Source organism: Onychostruthus taczanowskii, unplaced genomic scaffold (assembly GCF_017590055.1).
Source record: "Onychostruthus taczanowskii isolate IOZ18803 unplaced genomic scaffold, ASM1759005v1 scaffold53, whole genome shotgun sequence".
NCBI lineage: Eukaryota > Metazoa > Chordata > Aves > Passeriformes > Passeridae > Onychostruthus > Onychostruthus taczanowskii.
In genome coordinates, this window is record NW_024502902.1 from 2,247,671 (window position 1) to 2,274,850 (window position 27,180).

Here is a 27,180-nt window from a genome sequence, read left to right on the forward strand (position 1 = left end):
AGGTAACTTACTTTTGTGAACACTGCCTTGGCAAATTAGTTAGATCAGGGCGATTCCCTGCCTTCATCTCCTCATGAGCCTGCCATTCCCTTTTGTTCTGAGCTCACCTGTGTTTGGAAGGTAAATACATGGTGACCTTTAGAACTAGGAGCTTTTACAGTTTGCATAACACTGCAGATACATATGCCATGATAATAAATAAGTTAGAGCAATTATGGAATAAATCCTTGCCCCAAAGAGATACCCAGATGCAAAGGGTGGAGCATGCTGCCAGACAAAAAGTATAGCTCAACCAGAGAAGCCATATTTTATTTTTGGCTGCAAACACCCAGATTTTTCAAGAGGAGTGAAGAAAGCCTAGTCAACATGAGCAGGCTCTAAGGGCAAGCTGAAGGAAGTCAGAAAGCTGGAGGGGATGAGAAAGCAAGCAGAGGAGATGTTTTACCACCAGGTGAGGATGAGGGCCCAAAGACAGGGGTCGAGAGAGGTGATGAGAAATGCCATGCTGGCTTAAAGGAAGTAATGGAGAAGGAAGAGAGGCTTTGAGTGTGACACCACAACTCTGCCATTGTCCTGCTGGGCCACCTTTGGCAAATAACTTCACCATCATCTAACTTCCCTCCTCCTGTTTGTACATCATGGCAGTCTGACTTGCAAATTCTTTGGAGTAAGACTGTAATTTCTACAGGTACAGGAAGTACCCAGTGCAAACAGGCTTTGAACTCAGATGGTGCATCTCTGTGGTGAAGGGCAGGAAAATCCAATAGAAGATGCAAAGCCGTTGCATGGGTTTGGACACAAGCACGGCTCAGCTGTTAACAGGGACCAACAGCCTGTGCTGTGGGATGAAGGAGAACAGGATGCTGGAGCAGAGAGGGCAACACCGACCACTGAGAGCACAGCTTGCTTGTGGCAGTGGGATAAGTGAAAGAGCAATGAGGAGAAAGAAATGTTAATATCATGGTATGTGGGTGGAGGTGGGGAAGAGACAGGCATTGGTTCGGTAGAAAAGGCAGGTGCTATTTTAGTCAGACTGTGTTAATTTCAGCTCTGATGTAACTGAATTTACGTCAATTTTAGTCAGTTGAATTACACAAAAGATTAATTCAGGCCAATGAGTTGAGGTAAGAGTGATTCAGCCCAAAATAAGTTTTGGGGTGCAAAGAAGAGATATGCAGCAAGGTGAAGAACTGGAGCCATCCTGGATTTGGAGAGATGTTGAAGCAGGGAGGGTGGGGATGAGAGAGGGCAAACCAGAGTATGCAAAAGCAAACAGGCCACAGGACCCTGCAAGGATGTTTGGCAATGATTTTCATTGTAGCTAGGACAATTTGCAAAGGAAGGCAGTCTTCTCCCTGAACTCTATGTGTATTGGTTATTTCCACCTGGCTGTTCTCATGGTCCACCTCCCCTTGCCACTCCTCTGGACAGCCTGCACACCAATATATCATACTCAGAGTGCTCATGACAATTAAGCTTTTGTCTTATTATTTTGGTTTAATCACAAAACATTCCAGGTTTAACCTGAAAAACACTTTGGACCGGGGGTTCATAGGGCAACAGCTACATTTGGCAGTGAGAGTGGCTCTGATTCACTCACAGTGCAGCTTCACTGGAGCTGATGGAAATGAACTTGTTCCATTAATTCTCCAGAGACAGCATGAAAGCCAGATGAAACCAGACAGGGCCATTCTCACGCTGACAAATGCATCCACACCTTAACTCCTAACAGCCTGCCCATGGAACACATGCAAAAAGCATCTGAAATACTTGGCACCATTATCTAGATTGGCAAAGGAGTAGCTCTCAACAAACCACAGGAAATAAAAGAATTATGTCATTACACTTAACAAAATGAAAACAAAAAATAATTAAGCACATCTTTTGCTTCCTTCCCATTTCACTAAATTTCTTTCCCTGCATATGCTTTTCATCTATTGTTCCTGATGCTTCTTTTAAATTGGTGTTTACTTTCTCATAATTTCGTGTTCTGAGAAAATATAACACCCATGAATTCCTGAGGTTTCTTTCCTTTCCTCTGTCCTCATTTCCCCTAGCTTTTATTTTCCCTTTCATTTTTTTTTTTACATTTTTTCTCTTTGAAATCACGACCTTCAACTGCATTTAATTTTCATTCCCTCCCTCTCTAGCTTGCCCACATTTTCATTCCTCTGTTCTCTTGTCCCTTGTTCAGCATTAGATTTAGCTGAAAGAAGAAAGTCAGTTGGTTCTCAGGTTAAAGAGGAACTTCAGCCATTTCTTTGACACATACCCCAAACATGGCTCCACCAGTTTTCCACCTTCCACAAATACTCAGTACTGCACAAGAAATAAACACCTACGAAGTGCTTTCAACTTATATTCAACCACCATAGTAAATACAAACTCTCTTCTGTAATATTCAATCATTATATTTAGTCCTAATATCACACTTTTCATCTGCAAACACCCACACAAGCATTGGTTAATTTGTCCTCACAGCAGCCCTGACAGGTAGGTAATTACCTGTTATTATCTCCATTTTACACATAAGGAAACTCTGGGTGAAATTATGAAATTCCTAATAAGTACATATATCCACAAACCTAAGCAGGCACTAACTGAATCTTCTACAGACACACACATACACACAGTTGGCCATAAATATTTTAGTTAATTTTAGTGTACACTGAAAATTAAGGACCCACAAGCTCAGTGTAGGACAGGAGAGAGATGATTGCTCGACATGTTATACACAAGAAAAGGAATTTCTCAGACTGTGAGATTGCCCTGGACAGCAGAGCAGAGGGGCTGGAAGCAAACTGCCAGCTCTCCACAGCACATTTTGTATTTTCTGGGCAGCATTTAATGAACTCCCATTCCTGCAGGTGAGCAAATGTGCAAGGTGAGCTCCTCCTTGCCCCCAGGCAGCACCAAGGTTTTATTTCACGTTTCCAGTTTCACCACTGGTGACTGCCCTCGTGCTTATCAACACTTGTTCCTGACAAGAAGTTGGGAAAACACTGTCATGCAAAACCCCCAAGTGAGCTCCTGACCTGTTTGAATACTAATGACCTCTTAGTGCTGTATCCCACTCATTCTACTGCCCATCAAGCTGTCAGGATGGGAAGATAAGAGACCTTCTGGACCACAGGCAGCTGCACACACAAGCCCACAGAAATAGGGAAGAAACATTAGTGTGGAAGTCAGAGAAGGAAAATGAAGACCTGAGTAATTACCTTTGGTCCAGGATGTCAGCAGCCCACAGCTGAGTATCCTGTGTGCAGCAACTCCCCTCCACCACAGGGACAGGATGCTCTGTTCCCATCCCACGTGGTGCTCTCCCCACAGCAGCCCTTGCTCTGCAGAGGCTCCAGGGACACCGCAGGGGCTGCCAGAGCCCATTTCAGAGCGTCAGCTGCTCAGGTGCAGTGAGACATTGAATTGCCACTTGTGCAAGGCAGTTCCACTGCAACTACTAAGCATTAGATGCCATTAAAGGGTAGGAGATGCCATTAATATAAATATATCTGATGTGGAAAATAAAGACCTGTGTAAGGATTTGGACCTTTGTGACTTCTCGTTTCATTGCCCTCCATTCAGTGTGACACTGAGGCTCTCATGGACTTGAAGTCACTGTTCAATGAAAAACACCCTCTTCCCTTCCCCTGTTATTTTCTGTCTTATTTTCTGAACCTGTCACAGTCTCTGTCAGGGAACTGATTCCATGCTGTCTTCCTTACATCCCTGATGTTTTGGGTATGACCAGGGACAAAGCTATAGGACAGAGTTTGCCAAGATTTACATACATTGCTTATTCCATAAAAACTTACTCAAGGCCCCCTCTATTCCCTGTATCAATTTAAATGTTCTTAAGTGTGTATCATTGTTACTCCTATTCAAAATTTTCTTAAAATCCTGTACTGTTTTAAGATTTTCCAATCATGGTTATGTCCTTGATGGATTTGGTTTTCTCTGTCAGTTTTCTGCATTTTCTAATTAGGATCCCTTTTTTTTTTTTTTCCTCCCCGGTTGACCAATTTTAAATTTTAATACCAAATTGCTGCCTGAGCTCTGTCACTAAGCCAGCACAGGCTGCTGCTTCCTAAAACTTAGACAATGACACCAAGGCTGAAACTTCACAAAGTTCTGCCAAAGCTGCTGACTCTGGATTCCTTCATCTCATGGGTTCTCTCTGCTTCATCCCTTGGTAACTGGGATCAAGCATTGATACCTCAGGAGCGACCTGAGTGACTTCCAGGCTAGTTTAAGACCTAAGCATCTGTGCAGATGTTGAGGGGATGCCAGCTCTGTATTGCCAGCTATGAGGTGACAAAGTGAGACAAAATGATTGTTCCTAGTAAGAATTGTGGTCCTAAAATTGTGCTATTCCTGTCCACTTGCCTGTACACCTCTTATCCTCAGCTGGAAGCTGCAAGAGCTCTGGGGCACAGCCACAGTGCCAGCACTGCAGGGCCTTGGCCTGCACTTAGCATTCCCAAGTGCTTACAGCAACTTGGAAACAGTAAGAATAGATACCAAAATAATGCTTGCAAAACTTAAAAAATAAAATAAAACAAAGCCCATGGACACAAGAAGAGAGAGAACACTCATGTCCATGGTAGGTGTAAGGAAATGGAAAGCAAATCTACATACTCTTGAGAAAATAAGTGATGGGGACAGCGAACTCTAGGAACACTGTACAAGGAATTTAAGAACCAAATGAAGGATTTAAGCTGTGGGTGCAGGATGAAGATATCAGAAGCTACAGTGATGAAGACAAGAGGTCCCAGCCGATGTGGGAGTGAGAAGGGAGACAGAGGCACGATGCAAACAGGAGGCTGAGGTGACTGAGCTGAGCCAGTCTGGCCTTGTCCACACAGGGAACAAATGTCCTACGAGAAAGAGGACAGCCACTCATGAACCTGAGTTTGCAGCCATGCTCAAAGTTACAGAGTGGTCAACACAAATGTGAATTTCTCATACACAAAAGACAGCTGCATTAAATGAAACGTAACAAAATTAAATTAAAGGAGATCTCAAGATTCCATTTCCTTTCATGAGATGAAAATTAAAGGAATTAAATGAAACTCAAGGAAATGAATTGAAATGAAGTGCAATGAAATGAAAATGAACATAACAAAATGAATTTAAATGAAATCTCAAGATTTCATTTCCTTTCATGAAATTAAAATTCAATGTCGTGAACTGAAAATGACAAATGAAATGAAATCAAATATCAAAGATGAAATGAAATGAAACATCAAAAAATGAAGTGAAGTGAAATGAAACTTCAGGGGATAAAAGGAAAAGAAATTAAATGAAAAAATGAAAGGAAATGTAACAAGATGAAATCAAATGAAAATTGTCATTTTATTTCCTTTTAGAAAATGAAATCTCAAGATTTTATTGAATTTCATTTTGTTACATTTCCATTCTTTTTCATTTTTTAATTTCATTTTTTGCACTTTCATTTATTTTCATTATATACATTAAATTTAATTTCATTTAATTCCTTGACTTGTCATTTCAATTTTTTTTGTATTTTAAAATTCCATTTAATTTCCTTTTATTACATGAAGTTACATCTTATTTCATTGCATTCCCTGCTTCGTCATTGTACAAAAAATTAAATCTTGAGATGTCATTTAATTGCATTTCCTTTTTAAAATTTTCTTTCAATTAATTTGATTTCATTTCCTTCCTTTAAGTTACATTTCATTTGTCTTCTTTCCTTGATATCCTTTTCATTCCTTGAATGACGATTCATCTCATGAAAGGAAATGTCCAGATTGTTACATTTCACTTCATTTCATTCCATTCCTTGAAGTTTTATTCTATTTCACTTGATTCCTTGATTTCTGATTTAATTTCATTTCGTTTAATTTCATTCAGCGAAGTTTCATTTATTTTAACTTCATTCCCCTGCTTGATTTTTCATTTCATTTCCCAGAAATGCAAACCACCCATTTTTGTGTCTTGGAGCCCTACCTCTTACTTTTTGAGCCCTAAATTCCGGGTGTTTATGTCCGGTGTTCCAGTGTTTGTGAAACGCCTGTGCTCTACAAGCGATGCACATTTTAAATGAGAATATGCAGCTGTCATTGTGGTCGGCTGAAGATTTACACTGGGGAGCCCTGGCGTGCTCTCCAACCTGATAAACGTGACCGATAGCTGCACCCCACCCAGAGGGAGAAGCAGCAGCAAGCGCCACTGATAATTCAGCGATTTCACAGGGCAGCGAGGTCTCTCTCGATTTTATTCTTTTACTCCTCAAAACTCTTGAGTATGATCCATTCTCCTCGGAGTTAATGTTGAGCACAGCTTGAATGACTGAGAGTTTGACTATGGTCAAATTATTTTCCCTGCTTTAGTTCACAGTTAAAAAAAACCCAAAACCAACCCAAAATTTCTACAGCTGCTGAACTGGAGCTTCTGTAAGCTTCCATGAAGGAGAGGTACTGCCTGCAGCAGACCTGAGCTCTCTCCCCCTTTCCTGCCTGCACTCCGATCTCCCGAACGACCTTGGAAGAAAGGATCCCCATCTCATGGGAGAGCTTTCTGACGACCTCGCTGCCAGGTAAGTTTTGCTTTTGCTGAGTCCGCAGCCCAGGACGAGGTGATCTAAGAGCTCCTGCTGCCAGGACGGGGAGGCTGCGCCTTCCCCTTTCCCCTCCTGGCTGTGCATTCCCACTGCTCGCCCTGCGCTGGCTCCGGGCCTGTTTGTGCAGCCTCCTGTGAGCTGACTCAACTCATGATCCCGGCAAAGCCCAGCGGATGCCTTTGCGCAGGGCGGCAGCGAGCTGAAGCACTGACTCACCCGCTCTGGTGAAATCACGGCCGCTGTTATTCGCAGACACCTCCGAGCGATGAGCGCACACAGCTCGCAGTGGCCAGCTCAAGTACCAGCTGCAGGCTGACTCTGCTGCCGCACATTGCTCTGTCCGCACCTCTGCCAGGTGAGCCGGGGAGCTGCTAGTGCAGAACGAGCCACACGCCCACTCGGCTCTGGTGGAAGTGACTCTCCAAGGGGCAGAGCAAAGGGCAGTTTCCCAAACCCTTAGTGCTGGGAGTAAACTTGCAGTTGATTTTTTTTTCTCTCCATAAATTTTGATGAGAAAAACAAAAAACCAAACAAAAAACCCCATTTGGTGCAGCCTACTTCTAATTCAGCATTTCACAACCAAACCTTTGGTACGCTGCAAAAAACATCAACATCATCCCCCCAACCCAAACAAAAAAACAACACCAGGAACAAAACTGGCAAAAAACATTCAGTCACAAGAAGGGGCACCAAGCACTGATTCCTGCTGTTTGTTATTACCTGTTGGCACTGCAGTAGTACTCTTCTTGGAATCTGACCAGGAAAAGGGACCGCTTAGTAGCACAGGGAAATTATGACACATTCAGTACAGCACAGTCACAGAAGATACATTGCAAATGACCTCCAGATCAGGAGAGAAGGTATCTCCTATTTTTCCTGGGTTTTCCTTTTTCTTTTCCTTTTCTGTGGCTGGATATAGAACCACAGAATTCATAGGTGTGCATGAATCACAGACATCACTGAAAGGTTTCAGAAGCACCACTTAAACAGAGACTCAAACTTCAGTCATTATACCAGGACACTGCCACCATTTTATAGCTTTAAGTGCACAGTGGTAGATGCACATCCTAAACTGCTTTTTCTCCCCATTTTTACTCTTGTTTTTGTTTGTGACAAACAGACTCACCATGGCTATATCTTGCACAAATCCTGGTGGAAATGAGCCTACTTGGACTAGCGAGGAGAAGCCATAAGAGACCTAGGGATCTTTTAATTTGTTTGTTTCTTCTTCCTCCCTTTGTTGCCTGGGCTAATTTTATTTCTGCACATCTACAAGGATTCCTGCACGCCTGCCATTTGTGAAATTTTGCATTTTCATGTTGGCAGGCTGGACATGGGCCAAGCACCTCTCACTTGCACAATGGCAGCAGACAATGTGCTTTGAATTTTCTCTGCACGCAAAGGTCAGTGACCCTTCCTCATTCACTTGCCTGTTTCCCTGCTACCCTGTAGCTCACAGATAAGTCATTGGCTGTTTTCTGCTGGCAGTTCTGCTTGTGTAAGAAACTTCTTTTGCATTTGATGCGAATTAAGGCTCATCAGTTCTGTCACATGAAGGTTGCCTCTAAAAAATTGGAGAAATTGGCAATGCTCTGCCCTTTTCTTCAGGGCTGTTAAAGGCTTTATCATGCACTCAGTTCATGGTTCCCCACTGAAATGCAAAGTTTTCAGCAGCAAGGACAGGCTGAGTGTCAGAAGCTCTTTAGTTCATGCCTGTGTTTTAGCCAGTAAATGTAACTGCCTGGATCACCTAGGGAACACTAATGGTTTTGACTGACCTCCATGGGGTTTCATCTAAAAGCACCTGAGCCAATTGCTTTGAACAAATATTTGAAATGAGATGTCTGCAGAGCATTTCTCTCAGCACAGAGGCACAAGCTGGCCCTCAGGAGGGGCAGCAAGGTGATGGGCTGCAGCTGCATGAAGCCTTCTGGGCAGGGATGGGCAGCATTGCCAAACACTTCTCACACCTGGTGTGCTGTAACCCAGGCTCCTCTGCAAAGAGCTGCAGAAACAGAAGCGGAGTCTGAGCAGAGCCCTAGTCCAGATGGCGACAGTTCCGTCCCACCAGACATTCTTGGTGTCCCTATGAGGTGACATTGACATTACTAAAGACCTGCTGCTTCCTAGTTGGGGTAGGGCTCACCCTTCACCTCACTGCTGGACTACACGTGCTGTGCCATTGCTCCTGCAGCGCAAAATGCCCCAGCTGATGGCTCATTGCTGTTCGAGGCTGCTCAAGCCATGCAGCCCTGGCTGCTGGATCTTTTGCTTGTGACATCCTTGGTTACTCTCCACAAGGGCTGAAGGCAAAAGGGCCTTTCTAGAGCCTGCAGCATTGGGATCCTGTTGGGGAGGAAGGATGAGAGGTGCCACTAAATAGAAAAAAATCATTAACAGGTGGCTCTTGTGAAAAGCTTCAGACTTCCTGCACAGCCTGCTGAAACTTCATTTTAACAAACAACAACAACCACCCATGAACTTGTTTTCCTGGCCCAAGAGGCTGGCATAGCAGGTGCTGACTTTGTGGCAGCCCTGAGGATCATCTCCCTGATGCTCCTACCTGTGAGCAGTCCAATGGGAACCAGCCCTGATCCCTTGGTTTCTGCAGCATGCTCCAGTGAGCACAGCTGCTACAGCAAACATGTACACCAATGCAGATCATGGCACATCTTTCACATCAAAAGAAATTTCCATTTACTCTTTTTAGCTCAGCCTTATTAATCACAGAGACATTTCCAAGCAAAATATGGATTTTCAGCAGAACACAGGCAAAAAGTTCATTCAGACAGAAGAAAGCACAGCTCAGCTGTGCTCATCAAACTTATTTTACCACATACAAGTCCAGATTCCTCTGTTTCATTTGTTATGTTTGCCTTCCCACATACTTTTCCTACATTTATCTCAGTTTACATTCTCTTCTCTCATGAACTGTCTTTCTTTCTTAAGAAAAACAAGAAACAAAATATTCTTCTGGTTTTCCTCTTTATCCCTTCCCATTTTGGTTTCCCAGTGGACTCTCTTGGGATATGTTCCAGACGTTTGGCTCTTTCCAAAACACTGGCAAATGTCAGGTAAGGTCAGTGCAGCACTGTCACCTTAAGGCTCCAGTCCTAGGTTGCTAATATGTGCCTCTTGCATGGGCAATAGACTCTGAGGTGTAAATGAATCACCACAATATTAATAAGGATTGTGCTACAATTAAAACCTGTTGGAAGAAAGAGCAGGAAGGTTGACAGGGAATGTGGTTAGAGGAGAGGAGTGTCTCTCTCTTTCCTTATGAAGTGGCCTATCTATGAGAGAGAGGATTTCATGGGCAGAAAATGGCATGGGGCACAGAAAACATCTCCATCCTACAGCCCCTTCTATCCTCCCAAAATTCTCCACTTTGCCCACACCTCCCCTTGTATCTGGCCTCTCCACTGACTTGGGAATAGCCACAATCCTTAGCACTGCCCTTTTGCTGGGAGAAAAATGACTTTTACTGTGGGAGGGTGCAAAAATGCAGGTTGACCCCTGTGCCTCGCAGCTCCTGCCATGTGCAGGGACTGCAGGCAGCACCGCAAGGCCAAAAGCAGAGGCAAGAGAGACCGGGCAAGGCAGCCCCGAGCTCGGCCCCTGCACAGGCAGCAGAGCAAGGCACTGGGGGAGTTACCACAGATGCCGTGGGGCTGTCACCTCCTGGTAATTTGGCCGTCATTAGGTGCTGCTCATAATGAGAAATCCTGATTTCACTGTGGTTCTGGTATGTTGTCCATAATTAGCGTGCAGTCCTTTAATACTAATTACCTTAGGTATTAGTTCCTTAAACATCAATTCAAAAATCACGTGAAAATTTACCTCTTCCTCAAATGAGTCATGAGTTAACACGGGGGTACTTACAATGCACTACTTAGACCTGCTTAATTAGTTAATCTCTGTAAAGGGGTTTCAAATGCATGAAGAGCTATCAAACTGCTAAGTGCATTATCTTCAATTAATTTTGTGCAACTACATCTTCACTACCAAGAGGGTCTTTAGAGTGCTGAGGAAAGGAAAAGGAGACATTGCTTCTAATTTTAAAAGTAACTAATACAGAAAAAAGGGAATTAATTGAAAGATGATTTGACATGATGGGAATAATTGTGAATACACCATTTCTTTTGTTTCAGCCAGAGCTGAATATGAAAGATTCATCATTTTTATGCCTCCTTTGCCTTTGTTAGTCTCTGGTTTCTTGGTTCCATCTCCTCTTGGCCTTAATGCTCTCACTGAATATTAACCCTCTCTCTTTCAAACTTGTTACTACTTTAGCAGAAAACCAACCAACACACAAAAAGATTAAAAAAGGGCAAATCACACCAAACCACTCTTCAAACTGAAGTCACTGAGGTTATACCCTCATACAAATGGTAAGGGATCTTGTTCCAAAAGAAGCATTGTGGACTTCCCTTCAGAAGAAGACACTGAAGGGCCAGAACAGAGCTCCTGCAAGAGAACAGGGCCACATCCAGCCCAGACACTCGTGTTCCCTGGATAACTGTGGTAGCCAGTAAGTTCTTACTGTGTCTTTCAAAGTTTTCTTTTCTTTATAAGCCTTGTTAAATATTCTCATTTTACTTCACCCATTAACAGCCTGCTTTTGGAGTTGTCTCAAAATAGGTTCTTTGTGCTAATACTCTGTCTAGCTGGCAGCTTTATTCAGGCCAGCTACATTGAATTTGCCTTCTCCAAGAACCTATTTCCTGGGTTCTTTTTCTTCCACTGGCACTAACAAAAGATAATAACTTTTTTTTTTTTTTTGGTTGCTGAGTCTGATTTGTGTTTAGAGGTTCTCACTTACCTATTCTTTCTTTTTCAGTAATGATTAATCATCACTTCTTGCTGACTGCTGAGGTCCCACGCATTGTGAGAAATTCAGGCAGCTTGTTTCACATCAATATGCCTGAACAGTGGTTATGCAGTTGAGTCCCCTTCACAGGGTTTGTGAAGGGGACAGGTAATGTGCATTTGCAAAAAACTTCTATCACATCTGGGCATTCCCTCAGCAGTTGTTTGAAAACCTATTAATTTACCTTATTTTATCCAAAAGAAACTGGAATAGAGAATAGACTATTAGATGGCTACAGCTTTATTCTCTGCATACTGTAGAATAACAGCTTAACCTGTTGGATGAGACATTTCTCTTGTGTACGTGGTGGTCCTCAGCACAGCAAGTTCTCAGGAAAGAACTTCTGCCACCAAACCAGAAAAACCTCTCCAAACCCTCTCCAGCTGAGTTCTACAAAAGGAACCAGTGAGGGATATTAATTGTTATCCAATCCGGTGGACACTAATTTAGATGAAGGGCCTGATCTGCTCTAACCAGGCTATCTAGCTGAAGTAGAAGTGAAGTAGGTACCTAAGAGAGCAGCTTGAAAATGGGTAAGTTGTTAGGGGGTACAGAAAGAAGAGCAGACCTACGAGAAGAAGCAAAGAAAGCTTCTTGCCCTCCCATCCCTTCACCACTTGCATGTTTGTACAAAAGCTTCCAATGTTCCTTCCCTTCACCTGGTACAACCATGCACTCCATACACACAGTGTGAGATGGGTAAGCCAGAAACTATTAAGAAAACAGTTGAACTAGAAGAAAGCCAGAAACTATTAAGAAAAGCCTAGATTGTCTAAACCTCAACCTAAAGCCCTACCTGAAGGATTAATGTGGTTTCCAAGGACCATTTAATTCACATGGGTGTCCCTCCTGCCTCTGACAGAAAGCTGGAATGGAGCCTGAAGAGACTATGACTGGTACCCTATCCAAAATGAAGGGATAGGGCTACCTGAATACTGAACCTGAAGTTAACCTGAAGCCTGACCTTCCTGAGGGGCATTTCCACAGAATAAACCTAATTGCAGGAGCTTATCAGTAGTTAGCCAAAGAGGTGACAGTGCAGGGAGGACCCAGCAAAATCTTAATGAACAGTCCAAGATTTTTGCTCCCTCCCCTTCATGACTGTAAAAAAAAGGGCTAAAAAATTTCTTCCTCAAAGGGTTCTCTTTCATACCAACATTTCAAAAGATCAATTGCCAATAAATTAAGACAAAACAAAACCCAATGTATGTCCTGGTGGCAAGGGAAGATGCACTTCTTCTCTGTCCCTGTCACGTCAGAAGAGCAGCTCCAGCAGAGCTCTCTGGGCCGTACTGTGCCCTCACAGCAGCACCGGTGTGACGTAGTTGGCAGGGAAGAGACCCAGTTCTCCACGCAGGCGTCCTTTCCACCAGGATGGGTTGGAGCTGTCCAGGACCTCTAAGATGTCCCCACTGCGGAAGCCCAGCTCATCGTGCTCCAGAGCATCAAAGTCGTACAAGGCACGGACCCACAGTGTTCGCTGGAAAGGAGAGAAGAGACAGGCAGGGAACAAGGAGCCAGGACTTTCAAAGATCATCTTGTCACCCCTCTAAAGACCCAGTAAATACATTCACTCAGCAAGGACAAGCAGCGCTGAATTTTAGACCAACTTGCAATTAAACCAGGAAGTGGCCAAGATGCCAGGAAGGAGGGACCAATTAACTGGGACACCTGAGGGACCGTGTTTGATTTCTCAGCAGCCTCAGTGTATTTGTGGGTATTTGCACCATAAGGTGAAAAGTCAGACTGAGAGCAGCTCCTTAGGAAATTGTGTTCTCATGGCTCTGCTGCCTCTGCCCTGTAAGGGCAGCCAGGACAGCACATCTGAAGCCAGTTTTGGGAGCACAGGAGTCCTACCTGAGACCTGCTGGGCTGTAACTATTAGGGAATGGCCCTAGGGAGCTGGCCTGCTGCTGGGACAGATATGAAAATGTGTCCTTGGCCATTTGAGAGAGAGCCAGCACACAGGCAAGAGTAGAGAACATTGTAAAGAAGGATAAAGAAGGATACTTGCTCTTTCGGGCACTTTGGGGCACAAGGGAGGGTGTTAAACCTTCTTCAGACTCTCCCCAAGGTCAGGTCCCTGAGATCCAAAGGATTTAGTGTCTGTTTGGGTATACCAGTTTATCTGGGGTGTGCACTATGGTTAGATTTTTTCTAAAGGACTTTGCAGTCAATCTCCCACTCTGGCCAGAAATCATATTTTAAAGGACATAGCTTGGGTTTCTTTCTGGGAAATTGCTGGCATCCATACCACCAGGCATGGATAATTTAGGAGGTATATCTGGCAGGGACAGATGGAGAGAACTGTTTGAAGGCAGACAAATTTTGATAAATCTTCTATTCAGGGCCCCGCTTAGACCTTGCCCCTAGTTATTTGGGTGGACATATAGAACTTCCTATAATTGGATTTGTGGCTTCTACATCACTGATGGGATGTGGCAGGCAAAAGCATGTTGTTATTCATTGCCACAGCTTCTGAGAGATAAAAACCATTGTATTATAAGCTGGATTACAATAAAGATTTGGGGCTTTTGCCAAGAAAAGGGGTATGCCCCTATTTTTTAACTTGTTCCAAATCTCCTAATCCAATCTGATTTTTTACGCTCATTCTTGAGAAAGGTCCACTGTCCTTCCCTTCTTTCCTTGGTTCCCTGGTTATGGGCTAAGCTGGACATTTCTTCAAGGAAGAGGAGCATCCTTAGGTCACACTGAGCTGATGGGGAAAGGCTTTGTAGCGGGCAGTGGAATCACAGAAAGACACCACATTCTGTGTGGGCATTCACACAGTGGGACTTGGCAGAGCAGGTGGTGACTGAAGGTCAGGTGCCAGGTTTGGATCCCGCAGGGGAGTGGTCTGGGGTGCCTGCAGAGACACATCTGGATCACACCCACATGCTAAGAGGCTCTGACAGCCAAGGGTGTCAGGTAGGTGAGTCCTGCTTCCACGGCAAAGGAGGTCTGAGAGATGTGCCAGGCACAGAGAAGTGGAGCAGGGTGATCTCAGGCCTTCTCAGGACTGCAGCAAAAATTAATGGAAGAGACAGTACGACTACAAGTGTATTGCAAGACAGGAGGAGCACTGGTACAGTACAGTGATACAGTGGTACAGTATCATGAGGCTGCTCTCCAAAGAACTTTAAAAATGTACTGCACATTTAGCTACTGACATTAGTCACTGCCTGGCTGTGGTGGCAAAGATAATTGAAAGCCCTGTGCATTAATGGACATGAAGTTCTACTAGAGGAGATCATTAGGCTTTCAGAAATGTCTTCCACTGGACTGGTCTTGTGCTTGATCAAAATCCATGGGTGAGCTTGTGCTCATTCCAATGTCCCAGATGGGGATTGTCCCTATTTTGCTGAGCTCATGCTAAATTCCCTCCCACTGAGGCTGCATAAGACTGACCTTGAGAGCAGTTACCAGAACTATGCTCACATAACACTGTAGTCCTACCCTCAGAGTGTCCCAGCAGCAGATTCAAGTGGCTGGGATAGAATCTTGAGACTCAGAAATCTCTTGTAAGACATGGACTGGCAGGCAAAATACACTACTTCTAATGCAACCTCCATGTAGGTGACACTGTCCAGACTGCTTGGCCATTGCTAAGGGACCCAGATTTGGGCAGATGAGGCCCTCCAGGTACATCACCTACGGGTGTCTGCTGGTGCAGTGGGTCTGTGTGTCTCCGTTGCATAGCTCCTGCGCTTCCTTGGCCATGGTCCCTTGGTCTGTGCATCATGTCTTTCCTGTCCAGACTCCCACCATATCTTTCCTAGAAAGAAAACAGCAGCAGAAAATTCATGTTGTTGTGGTTTTGGCTGGAGTAGAGTTAATTTTCTTTGTAATAGCTGTGTTTTGGATTTAGTATGTGAATACTGCTGATAATACACTAATGTTTCAGTTGTTGCTAAGTAGTGGCTCACTCTAAATCGAGGACTTCTCAGTGTCTGGCCAAAGGGATATTCCATACTCTAGAACATCATACCCAGTAAATAAACTGAGGGAAATTGACCAGAAGAGACTAATAACTGGTAAGGGACTGGCATCAGCCAGTGGGTGATGAGCAATTGTATTGTGCATCGCTTCTTTTTCTTGAGTTTTATTCCTCTCTCTCTCTTTTTGTTATTTCCTTTTAATTAAATATAAAATAATAATAACAACTATTATTATTATTATTATTATTACTACTACTATTTACTCTATTTCAATTATTAATCTGTTCTTATCTCAACCGGAGTTTTTCCTTTTTCCTGATTCTTTCCCTACTCCCACCATGGGGAGGAGGAGTGATTGAGTGGCTGCATGGTACTTAGTTGCCAGCTGAGATTAAACCACGACACAAATATATTTTGAGATGTATAAATGAGGGGATTTAAGAGTCGTTAGTGGGCAAGGAGTCAGGGGCAAGCCCACACATTAATAATTTTAGATGTCTGCTTCCAATAAAGTCCCTGTGCTCTAGTTCTGCAAGTAATGACCCTCATGGAAGAGGTCAGCTTAGACTGTTCTATTTTGGGTTTTACTTCTTAAGAGTTGAAAGCTGACTCTCCTTGGCTGTGTTTCACAGCTGCTGGGACAAATGGTCTGAGAGGGGCTTTTTTGGTCTCTGAGACTTTTGGAGAAAAACTGAGGTTGTTCTAAGTCACAGATAAAAACCATGCTTGCCAAGGGGACTTCAGCCAATCTGGAGTTATTATGACCCAGTCCTGCCCACTCCTTGCTCTTCCTCTGCCCCATACGCTGGGGGAACATCAGTCGTGCTGGTGCAGCTGACTGTATCTGAGAACTCACTACTTTACCTTGTCTTGGGATGCTCCATACTGTAAAGGACAGGAAGCAGGCTGATACATCTAGTAGCCAAATTAGCCAAAGAAGAATGAGACAAAATCAAGAAAAGGAGCCATATGACCACACATCTTAGTCATTCCAACACAAATTGGCCCAGGCAGATAGAGAGAAGAAGCAGGAAACATCTAGGAAACAAGTTCTCTTTTGTGTGCACAGCTGAGAGATGCAGATTTTTGACAAAATGACTGCTCAATCACTAACAAGCAGTAAAAGCCAATGTTTCATATGCTGGGGCTTGATGTCCTAGCCCCTTGTTTCTGGCAGTACCTGTTGCTGCTGCAGTATGGGAACAGGATGCTCTACATATCTCTTGGATACAGAAGAATGATCTTCTCCAGCTGCTCCTCCCATGTGGAATCCTTCCCGACCTACCCGTTCCAGGCTCCCACCACGCCTCTCCTGAAGGAAGAAAGATCACAAAAGTGAGGTCAGGTTTTGCTTCCTACCACATCCTTGACTAAAGCTGTGCAATCATTGCACACTTAGCACTACCACTGTCCACTACTCTGGAGGCTCTTTCACATAAAAGACCCCACCTCTGTGAACAGAAGAACAAATCAGGAATCCTGTATTTTAGATCTTTGTCATAGCCACTCTCTATCTGAAGTCAGGGTAGTACTGGGCAGTGCTGGGCTGAAAATATGGCTGCTGATGTGAGGATCAGCACAGGAGCCAAGCTCTTTCTTGAAATACTGCCCTTAGAATTCATTTGTCTCTGCACTAAAATCTATATATTATAATCATTTTATCATATGGCTGTAGCATCTAAAAATTTTAATTGTGAACAGAAACCCCACTGTGATGAGTGCTAAACATACTCTGCTGTGCCCATCACCATAACAAATATACAGAGAGTTTGCCAAAGCAAACTTCAGTTCTGTTCTTTCATTTGCCTGTCTGCATCTTGGAGCAAATGCATCTTTCCCTTCCTGCTCATAGTCAGCCCAAACTGGTTGTTATACTGATATACATGCATACAGTCTTTCTTTCCTTTCCCAGACACAGAGATTCATCACTGTGATCTCTCTCTTACAGATCCCAGAGCCTCTATTTTAATACTTTACTAGTGTGTTTTTAAAGTTCTGTGGAAGTGGTCTAGAAAGAGACAACAACCCAGGCCCATTCTTCAGACTGAAAATGTATCATCTCTCATTTTGAGGCAGCAAGAATGACCCACATGCAGCCTATAAAACTTTACTGCTGTAGTCAGCAGGTCATGTACTTTCTGCCTTGCCTCTACTTGCACATCCTGGTAATTTAATACCACAGTCCGTTTCCCAGCAAAGCAGGACTTTGGTTGCTGCAGTGACCAGGCATGTTCACTCCCAGTACAGGGAGTGCAAGGTGTAGCAGCCTCTGCTATGTCATTTGCTTGTTCCCCTGGCACAAAACCAGGCATTCATTGGACTGGGGTTTGTCTGCCTTCTCAAACATTGGCTATACCTTCCCTGAAGGCATATCTTGTTCCCAGATCTCCTGTGTTCTTGGTAGTACTTTCCAGTTCCTAACAGCCAGGTTAACTTCTCCAGGTTCTGCCCTCCGCTCCTCCACATTCCTTTTACTGTGTTTGCTCAGTAGCAGAAGATGGACAATTCTTCTGAGCAGACAAACTTGCAGGTGTAGTTGCACTCTGGGTGCATGCAAGAATACAATACTAAGAAACCAGACTCAAATTCTTCTCAGTCACAACCCACCAGTCAGCTCTGTACCTGCCCTTAGGAAATCTAGGCATTTCAGTAAGGTAAGTCTTGATTCCCCTGGCATCTTAGAATATCAGCTCTGAGGTTTTAGCACAGGTTTAGCAAAGCACCTCTAAATCAAAAAATTAAAGAATCGAAAAACTAAGAATCTGTGTCTCAGGCCCCACCAGTGTGGTTATGTGGTTGGGTTTCCAGGGACAGACTGTCCTCCTCCTTACTTGAGACATTCTCATGGGATGAACTCCTTCCACAGAAAGGTTTCTGACTGAGAAAGGTTTCTGACTGAATCCTAAGGACAGTTTGTGTTTACCTTTTCTTCTTGGCTGTTGTCCCTTAGGAAGATCTGCTTCTGCCTGGAGATTGAAGTTGTCTTGTAGTAGTTCACCAGCTTGTTTAGAGAGTGGAATTTCTCTGTCCACAAGTAATAGCTACCCTTTGAATCCCTCATCACTTTGAAGTGTTGCACATCATCTTCATGCCTGGATCCCAATGGAAAAGAGATCATCAACAGATCGCACTTTTACCTTTTTCGGAAAAGTCTTTTCCAGAAGGGTATCAAAACTTCTTGCTTGGCTAAATCTAGACTTCTCGAAAGTCATGCAATGGCAGTCCTTGTGTGTACTGGACCCAGATGTGGCTCTGTTTCAAAAGACTCATCGATTTACAAACAGAGAGTGCCCCAGGGCTGCCCAGTCACAAAGCACTATCAGAACAAAGCATAGGGTTTTAAACCCTCTATTTTGAAATAAAGGTCACAGGACCTTCCAGGGTGAAAAAGTGCAGTTGTTGCCTACCCAACAGCCTCTGCAGGTCCTGTTAACATCCAGTCTGCATTGACTATAGGACCTGTATTACACCTTTGCACACCATGGGGATCACCACTACATGCAGACAGAGACATGTGAAGCCATACACTAAGCTTTAAGATGGTATAAAATCTAGTGTAACATCATTACTACAGGTCATTCTCCCTATCCAAAAAGAAAAAAAAAAGACATTTTCTGTTGCTGTTGCAAGCCAAATTAACAATCTCAACCTTCTGTCCCTTATTCCCTCTGTACCTCCCCTCCTCTCACCTCTTGTCTGATGTGTATAATTCCTCTCTGCACCAGATGTGATCTGGCTTTGGTACCCACCTCCTTGCTCTGTGCAACTCCAGGGGCCCAAAACTCCAGGCTCTTCTCAGAGGCTACATCTGCACAAATAAACTTAATGGGAACAGGCAGGGACTGAATGCTTCCCTTGACTGCTACAGCCCCAAGCTGTTGGAGTGTTAGCATGGCTGTGGTTTAAATGGAAAAGCTCTCCCTTAGATAGTGCTGGGCCATGGTTAGAAAGAACAGGCCAGGAACTGTTCACAGGGAGCTGCTTGAATACAGCTCTTGTGTTTGGTGGGGTGAAGAGGGTGCAGCCATACAGATCTGACCTCTGCCTCACTGCTCGACTTCAGGCCAGAGAAAGAGCCTGACTGTACTTGATTTGCTAGTGTTAATTGGTGCAAATGTAACCAGAATGTTTTCCTGCATTCCTCCTGGATACTTTTTGAGCTGCCTGAATCAGCAAGTACGCACTACTTGGAAAAGACTAATCATGACTTGTTAATCATGATGCTAATTTAAAACTGGTTATCAACCATTTGACTGAAAATTGGGAAACCAAACATCATTTAAGAGCTCTGCTTAGAAGCAAATGCACTGAGAAGTGCTGGGCTACAGCAAGCTGCTGAAATGCAGCTGGGCTGCAAGCAATGAAAAACCAGTCCTTGTCCAATGGCTGTTTAGTGACCTGTGGGAAATAAGTTAACAATGTAATAGTAATCTCTTCATAGCTAGTAGCTGAATTCTTGGATTTGGTAACCAGAGCTGTCAGGGAATTAAAACAAATGGAAGACACATGTTAAGCACAGTGGGAGACTTTCCGTGTACCATTCTGCTTTGCTGCAGCTCTTTCAAAGAAGGAGGTCACCAGGGGATGCAGCTTTGGAATGGGGCATTCACTGTGTCACTTGAAAAGAGGCAGAAACATTTGGGAATCAGATGCCTAATTTGTTCTCATTCACAACACAGCAGCACCACCAGTGACTGGCAGCATGCAAACTTCTCACGAGCCTACATGACATTAGGAATCCTTTTGAGAGGAGGCTAGGGACACCATTAAACAGGAGAAGAAGCAGGAATATGCTGTTAGAAGCAGATACCTGACAGAGATGGAGAAGTCTCCATGAGAGTTCTGACTGGCTCGGACGATGAAGCAGCCGACTCCTTTGCTCATGAGAAGGTTCTCTGCTTCGTGGCGGGATATCTTCTCATCAAACCAGCTGTCAAGTGGGAAAAATCATGGAGATGTGAATAAGGATGTTAATTAAGGTGAGGAATAAAAAAGTTGAGGGTAGGGAGAATGTGAATAAGCAGGGTGGAGGGAAGAAAACAAAAGGATCAGAGGAGCCCACATGGCTCCTCCCAGGGGCCACGTATATGCTGAGGTACAGGGGTTTGATGGATGCAGACCATTTTCTTTGAGTAGTAAAAGCATGTACATGCAAAGAGAACAATGTAAGCTTTGGTCTGCTAAGAAGCAACACTCAGCCGAAACTGTAATTACAGACACAGTACAATAAGGTGTTAGTCAAAGAAATTTTAAATGACAAATGTGTATGTATACATGTATACACACATAATTCTCAGACACATACATCAAATTCCTTTTTGGCAAACTGATTGAAAATTACTGGGCTGTGATGGATATATTGCATGGAACACACATAAATTTTTAGTAGAAGCAAGCCATGAAAGTTTTACTACTAATAAATTGGTTCCTGCAAGAGTTGCAATATCACAAAATCACAGAAGCACAGCATACATAAGCACACTTACACAAATCTAGCCAGGCATAACAAACAACAGCTTCAGGCACTGGACTAATAATGAGAAAGTCACCATAAATAGTGAAAGAATATGATGTCAGTAGGAATTTTTCAGTAGAGAAACACAAAATTGCATACATTTGCACGTGTCCACTCCATAGCTAATAAGATCTACAATCTGCAGGCTTTGACTTCATCCAATATGTAATTGCCTGTATTGCATTAAGATTAAGGACGGTTAAATTCCTAACATCTGTAATTTCTGCTTTGGAATTCCTTATTATCATCACAGTTTACCTATGTATCACTAGCAAAGAAAAATCAGATGAGCCTTGATAGCCAATCTCAATGATTACTTAACACGAAAAAGATGGGCAAAAACAATCCATCAAAAATAGGAGGCAGCTTTCTTCCCTACGTCTAGTTTTGTCATCTGGCCTGAACTGCTTCAAAGTGCAGACCTGGTGCTTAGAAAAGTGTCAAAGTGAAAATATTTCTTCGTAGCTCTTGCACAGAGAAAGCAACACGAGAAAAATTTGTGCGAAAAAAGAAGCTGCCAGTGCTCCCGAGTGATGGCACAGCCCTGTGAAACAGTGAACAAGAACAACCGACTGGAAGATCTCAACCCCCTGAGGCCCAAAAGTACAAGTCCGTATTTGCATGGCAAACGAATAATGTCCTTCAGCTCAGCCAAGCAGGACGGCTTATGTCCAAAAAGGCCAGGAAGTGCCACCTCCAAAGGGGACAGAGGCGCTTACTTGTAACCTCAAAATCCCTGCGTGCTCCCAGTATGACTGCTCAGGGCACCAGTGCGTTACAGCCATGAGCGCTGCGCTTGGTGCATGCCCTGCTTGTTCACCCCCGACATGCTGCAGCACTTCTGAAAAAAGAGGACAATGAGAGGTGCTCCTGGGAGCATTTCTGCTAACTGAAAGGTCATAAAAATCCCATGCACTGTCATATTTATGGCACAGGGCTGGAGAGCACATTTAACATGCATTCCAACACGCATCACTCCTTTCTGAAAGTGCAGTTCCACCTCCCCAGCGGGAAGAGAGAAATGCAGGTACGCCTGTGCCCTGACAGATGTGTTTGAGTGTGGCAGGGAGCAGGTCTGCTCCGTCAGGAACAGAGTAACACCAGCTGCCACAGCGGCGCAGCATCGCACTGACCCCTAGTGCACCGACACGAACTCACAGCGCTCCGCGGGGAGGGAATGCGGCGGCAGGCTGGCAAAAGGGAGGCAGCGTCCTTAAGAGTCGAAGGGGCGGACATTTTTTTTTATAATTAATTTTCAGAAAGATCTCTTGCTCTTCCTTTTGTGCTTAGCCTCTGTCTCTGTTCCCAAGACTTCACATCATGACTATTCTTCCTCTCTCTGAGGACATCTAAATGCAATTCCTGGCACATCCCAGCATCCCTCTGCGCAGCAGTAACAAAAGAGTCACTTGGGACTGACAGCGATCATCGAGATCCATTTAGCTCCGAAAGAGCAGAGGATGCTTTGGGCTAGATATACGCTGTGCTGGCAGAGCCGTGTGTAGCATGTGTGGCAATCCCGGCCAGCCCAAAATGTAGAATGTTATGCCCAGCACTTCTCCTGTCCTGTCCTCTGTGCGTGGTCCTGACAGCACCCGGTGGAAATGTGCCGTGGTGGTGACACCATTTCTGTCACACTTACGGGGGAACATGGAAATCAATGAAGTTCTTGGGAACGTAGCCCTCGTGACTTCTGAGCTCAGCCTTGTACCACTCTTCCTGGGAGCTCAAAACCTGCAATGGAGAAATGGATGGAATAAATGCGTCTCCCGAGACAGGCAAAAGTAGCCAAGATTCAGGAAGAAACCTAGAACGTCTTGTAAGAATAAAAGAAAATGTTACACATTGTATTCTCCCCACCCATGGTGCAACAAGGTTAGTGGCTGATGACTACTTCAGAGCAAGCAAGCAATAAAAGCCCAAGCAGAATTAGAGAGATGGCTTGTTAACTCTGCCCCTTTGTCTGACTGCCTATCCATGTATCTCTGACACCTGTGAAATGGAGAAATTCAGCTTTGAAAGACTTAGTAGGGGTTTAATTTCTTCTCTGTGCTGCCTTTTGTAGTTGGTACTGGAGCATCTCAGATTCACAAGGGAAGAAGAAAATATCTGTGAAAACCCCTCTGACATATGGGTATGGAGGGATATGCAGCTGTGTCTCTGTGTGTTATGGATGCACAGATGTTACCATGTCATTTCACAAGAGATTCTTTAGTGGGTTAAGTCTTCAGCTGCCCTGAGCTTTGCCAAGGTATAAAATATAAGAAGGAGGTAAAAAGTGTTTTCAAGACACTGTTACACTTAGGAGATCGTGGGATAGCTAGAAGTGAGTCCACATCACCCACTGGAGCAGCTTCACATTAAGTGTGCTCACATTAACGTTGACTGTATTGGTCCAAGGAAACATCACTGCTGACCAGGGAGGGCCCAAATTCATGACAGCCTGGCTGGTGGCCCAAGATACAGCCCTAAGCTAGAGGAGAGAGGACAGGAATACAACCACATTGGGATTTTACTGCAGATGTTGTGGTCTTTGGTGTTTTGTTTGACATTCCAGCTCCTGGGACAGGATTCTGCTGTATGAAATAGACCATGTTTCTGCTCTTTCTGGTTTTGGAGAGGAACCTAAAAGCATGAGCCATGACAGTTTTAAAAGGAAAAAGCCAGTGGAAAAGACTTAATTTAAAATCTATTGTTAACAGTAATAATACTTTGTGAGCCAGTCTCATGGTTTTGGGAGCCTAAGGCACATTTTAACTGCTTTGAATTGGCAACAGGATGTTACTGTCTCTGGAGTCAATTCTTCATTGCCTTCCCTGCCACGTAGGCCTTTTTCAAACATTTCGATTCAGAAAAGTTAAGGAACAGAAAGCTGTGAATTCCCTACTTGTATAGTCACTGCTGTCCTCATGCCTGGGTACTGGGTTAAGGATCTTTTGTCACTGCTGTGGCCAAACACGGGGGATGATAGCCACTTCCTGCTCATGCTCTCTTGGAAGTGAGGTTTCCAGAAGAACCCAGCAGCTGTTTGCCACTGCAGAGCTGGCACGTTTCTCTCAGTGTGTCATCCTCTCAGAGAAGGATGTAGGGGGGGTAAGAGGGTGAATTTCCTCCTGTCACTACTGGCTGAGGGCCTCATGTTTCCTGTTTTGTAATCGCTACATCAATACTCCACCTTATCTCCTTCATAAATCAGCAGGTTGTTGCAGGCAGCACGAGGGGGCTCATGATGGGGTAGGAATGTGTGTGTGCCTGTGCCAGAACAGAGCTGTTACTCAGGCTGATTTACTGCTACTACGGCTTGGGAGGCTAAGGTGTTGTTTTGTTCACCTCAGGGACATTAAAGCAAGAGGCAGTTTGATTTTTCTGGTAGTGAATTCTCTATGACAACTAATAATAATAAAACTGGTGTGTAGTGTTGACACTTTTTATCAGGAGATTCCAGCATACTTGGAAAGGAAACTCTAGCTTATAAAGATTCTATAGGAAGGGAAACTGAGGAACAGAAAGAAAAGTGATCTGGCCAACACCATCACCCCAGCAGGGACTTGATGGAAGTCTCCTGAGAAAAAAGGCATCAGTAAAGATTACGTGATAGTAGGGACTCACTGGGGAAGAATAAGAGTGTTTATCTGTGCTGAAGAGAGGCAGTGATTTCTCCAGAACCTTCTCACAGGTTCTGAGCTCTGGATGCTATCAGCTTTGTCTAAATGCCAAGAATGAAAAGGCCAATAAAATAAAAAATGGTGGTGATGGAAAAGCCAAAGCTGAGACTCAATATCTGATTATTAGCTGGAATATCTGTGACTGCACAGAGAGGTAGCAAAGGCTTCTCGCCAAACAGGGCTGTACATCCTATCGTTGTACATCATCCCTTTGGACAGTAAAGGAGCTAAGGACTGAGAGAGGGGTAATACTCAGGCATTTGCAATGGAAACACAGCATCTGGGGCTGAGAAGTGGATAAATAATTAGAGTGAAACTTAATGTGGCTTCATCTGTAGGACTTTGGTAAGGTTAAAAAGAATTGTTCTATCATAACACATACAAATCAACTTTAGAGACTTCCAGAAGCTCTGTATTGTATATGATGAACTCTACTTCTGCCACTGCCCCATTGTTAAATTCCTGCAAGGGTGTGTATAATGTTATTAAACCAGGACGTCTTAAACTATTCCACTATGTGTATAACAGTCTGTCTCATGGGATTTTCCTCTTCTATTTCCAATTGCCTAAGATCCCTGCAGCATCTAACAAGAATTACTAACAGTGAAAAGTTAGATATAAATTCTAGAATGGATGAGTTATCTTTTAAACAGTTCGAAGACTGGAAATAAGGAAGACAGCAAACCCACTGGACAGAACTGGTCCTGCCTGCGTTTAGACATAGTCAGCATAACGTAGTCACTGGGGATAGTTCACCTGCTCAATGAAAACAGTCAGGACCCTCAAAATCTGTCACCAAAGATCTTGATCTGTGCCCCAGCAAAGGTACATACTCTTTCCTGCTGATTACTGGAGGACTGCAGGGCAACTAAATCCACAGTTCATGGACATAAAATCAAGAAAAGTGGCCACAGACTCAAGCAACCTGGGAATTGTTGTCCTATTGCAAACCCTATGGGAGAGGATTATCCTGCATTTTTATCCTAGTTTATAGATGTGTCTTCATCTGTTTTGCCAAGGCAAATGGAAGCACAAGAAAGCTCTGGAAGCAATCTCAGAGACGCTGTTTAGTCAAGCTGGGGACTGTACTTACCTTCAACACATCCCCAGCCTGGAAGCTCAACTCGTCTTCTCCTGAAGCCGTGAAATCAAACTTGGCAATGGCTTCCATACCGTGTCCTGAGGGAAAGCAAATCTGGAAGAGGTAATGTCAGATGTCTGTCAGCACCTATGAGCTACTGGGATTGTGGAGTCCAGCCTCTGGAAAGCTGACAGGCAGTGCTGGGATTTGTATGTGGAGAAGCACTCACCACCTATGGACAGCCATTAGTTACTAGACTTGGAAAGACATGAGCAGGTGGAAGAGAGGGCATGACTGAGGCTGTCAGTAGCTGAAGTCAGAAGTACAAATAACCAATAGTGTATGCTTACTCCAACAGATCTCTTTCTCTAGAGCAATCTCATGGGAAAAACACGTGTAGACCAACTCTGTCACAGTTCCCAATAAAACAAGTGACTCTGTCCTGCAACAAAAAAATGCATTTGCCCCCTACAGTGACTTACTCTTTGCCTCAAGAGTGAGTCAAATTGCAGACAAAACAAACAGGGCTGCAATAAATATATTTTTTGGACACCGGCCACAATATGGAAGGTTCAAAGAGTCTTTTATTTGTGATGGCTTAACATGGATGACCACAACTTTCAGGTAGGAAAACACTGTTTGCAGAAAGGCTGTATTCCCTATTTTGAAGGTGGCAGAGAGTTAGCCTACCTCAGTGTCGGTAACCCAGGAGCCTGAAATGTATCAGCCAGCCTGCGAACCAAAGCCTGCTTTTTGGCACCAGAGCAATGTGGCAGGGGAAGTGGCAAGATGGGCTTTGCTCCTTCACCACTTCCTGCTCACGTAACTCGGATGTACCCCAGCAGGACCATTTTTATAATCAAGAGTTACCAATTTCCCATGGCTGGGTCAGGTACCCCACAGCCCAGTGGCAAGGCTGCCACTGACAAGCCAAGAAATAGCCAGGCAGTGCCACCTTAAACAAGAGCGCTGCTGGCAGATGTACTTGCAGCACAGCTTCTGAAGACCATCAGACAGCTGCAGTATAGAGGTAATTTTTGTGATTTCTAAGCTAGGTTTGTCTGGGAACGAAGATCCTGAGGCCACAGGTTCCACTACCCAATCTCAATTCTCACAAAAACATCCAGTCTTTATGGCTTGAGAGGAAGTGCCAGTTTGTCTGATCCAAAACATTCTTAACCAGAAAGCTCTAGAAAGACACTGTACAAACAAATGAGAAACACTAATTAGAGTTAGATATTTCTTATCAAGTAGAACTGACACAAGATCCCCAAAATATAAAGTGTTGATACTGAGCAAGCTCCAGAATTTTGCCACTTCAAAAATCAAAAGACTGCTGTAGCCCTCCTTCTCGGCAACACATGCTGTAATGTTCCTCCTCTGACACACAACCCAGGGATTTATCTAGCTGTGTAAGCAGAATCCAGGGCCCAGCTCTGATACAGCTCAGCTTAAACTGCTGAGAATGAGCTGGGAGAAAGCCTGCAGGGCAAAAGCTCCAGGACTGCACCAGCATTAGCCCAGAGAT

The 27,180-nt window shown here is 44.1% G+C and overlaps 1 protein-coding gene across 1 annotated transcript; it reads right to left on the reverse strand.

The window, feature by feature from the left end:
* Nucleotides 1-12,753: 12,753 nt before the first annotated feature.
* On the reverse strand, nt 12,754-25,742 carry GRAP2 (GRB2 related adaptor protein 2). The gene is made up of 7 exons (XM_041416785.1): nt 25,665-25,742; nt 22,549-22,640; nt 20,202-20,321; nt 18,315-18,483; nt 16,572-16,703; nt 15,109-15,228; nt 12,754-12,933 (listed from the first exon to the last, which is right to left on the reverse strand). Exons 1-7 carry the CDS (start codon nt 25,740-25,742, stop codon nt 12,754-12,756), a joined length of 891 nt encoding a protein of 296 aa, XP_041272719.1.
* Nucleotides 25,743-27,180: the final 1,438 nt, after the last annotated feature.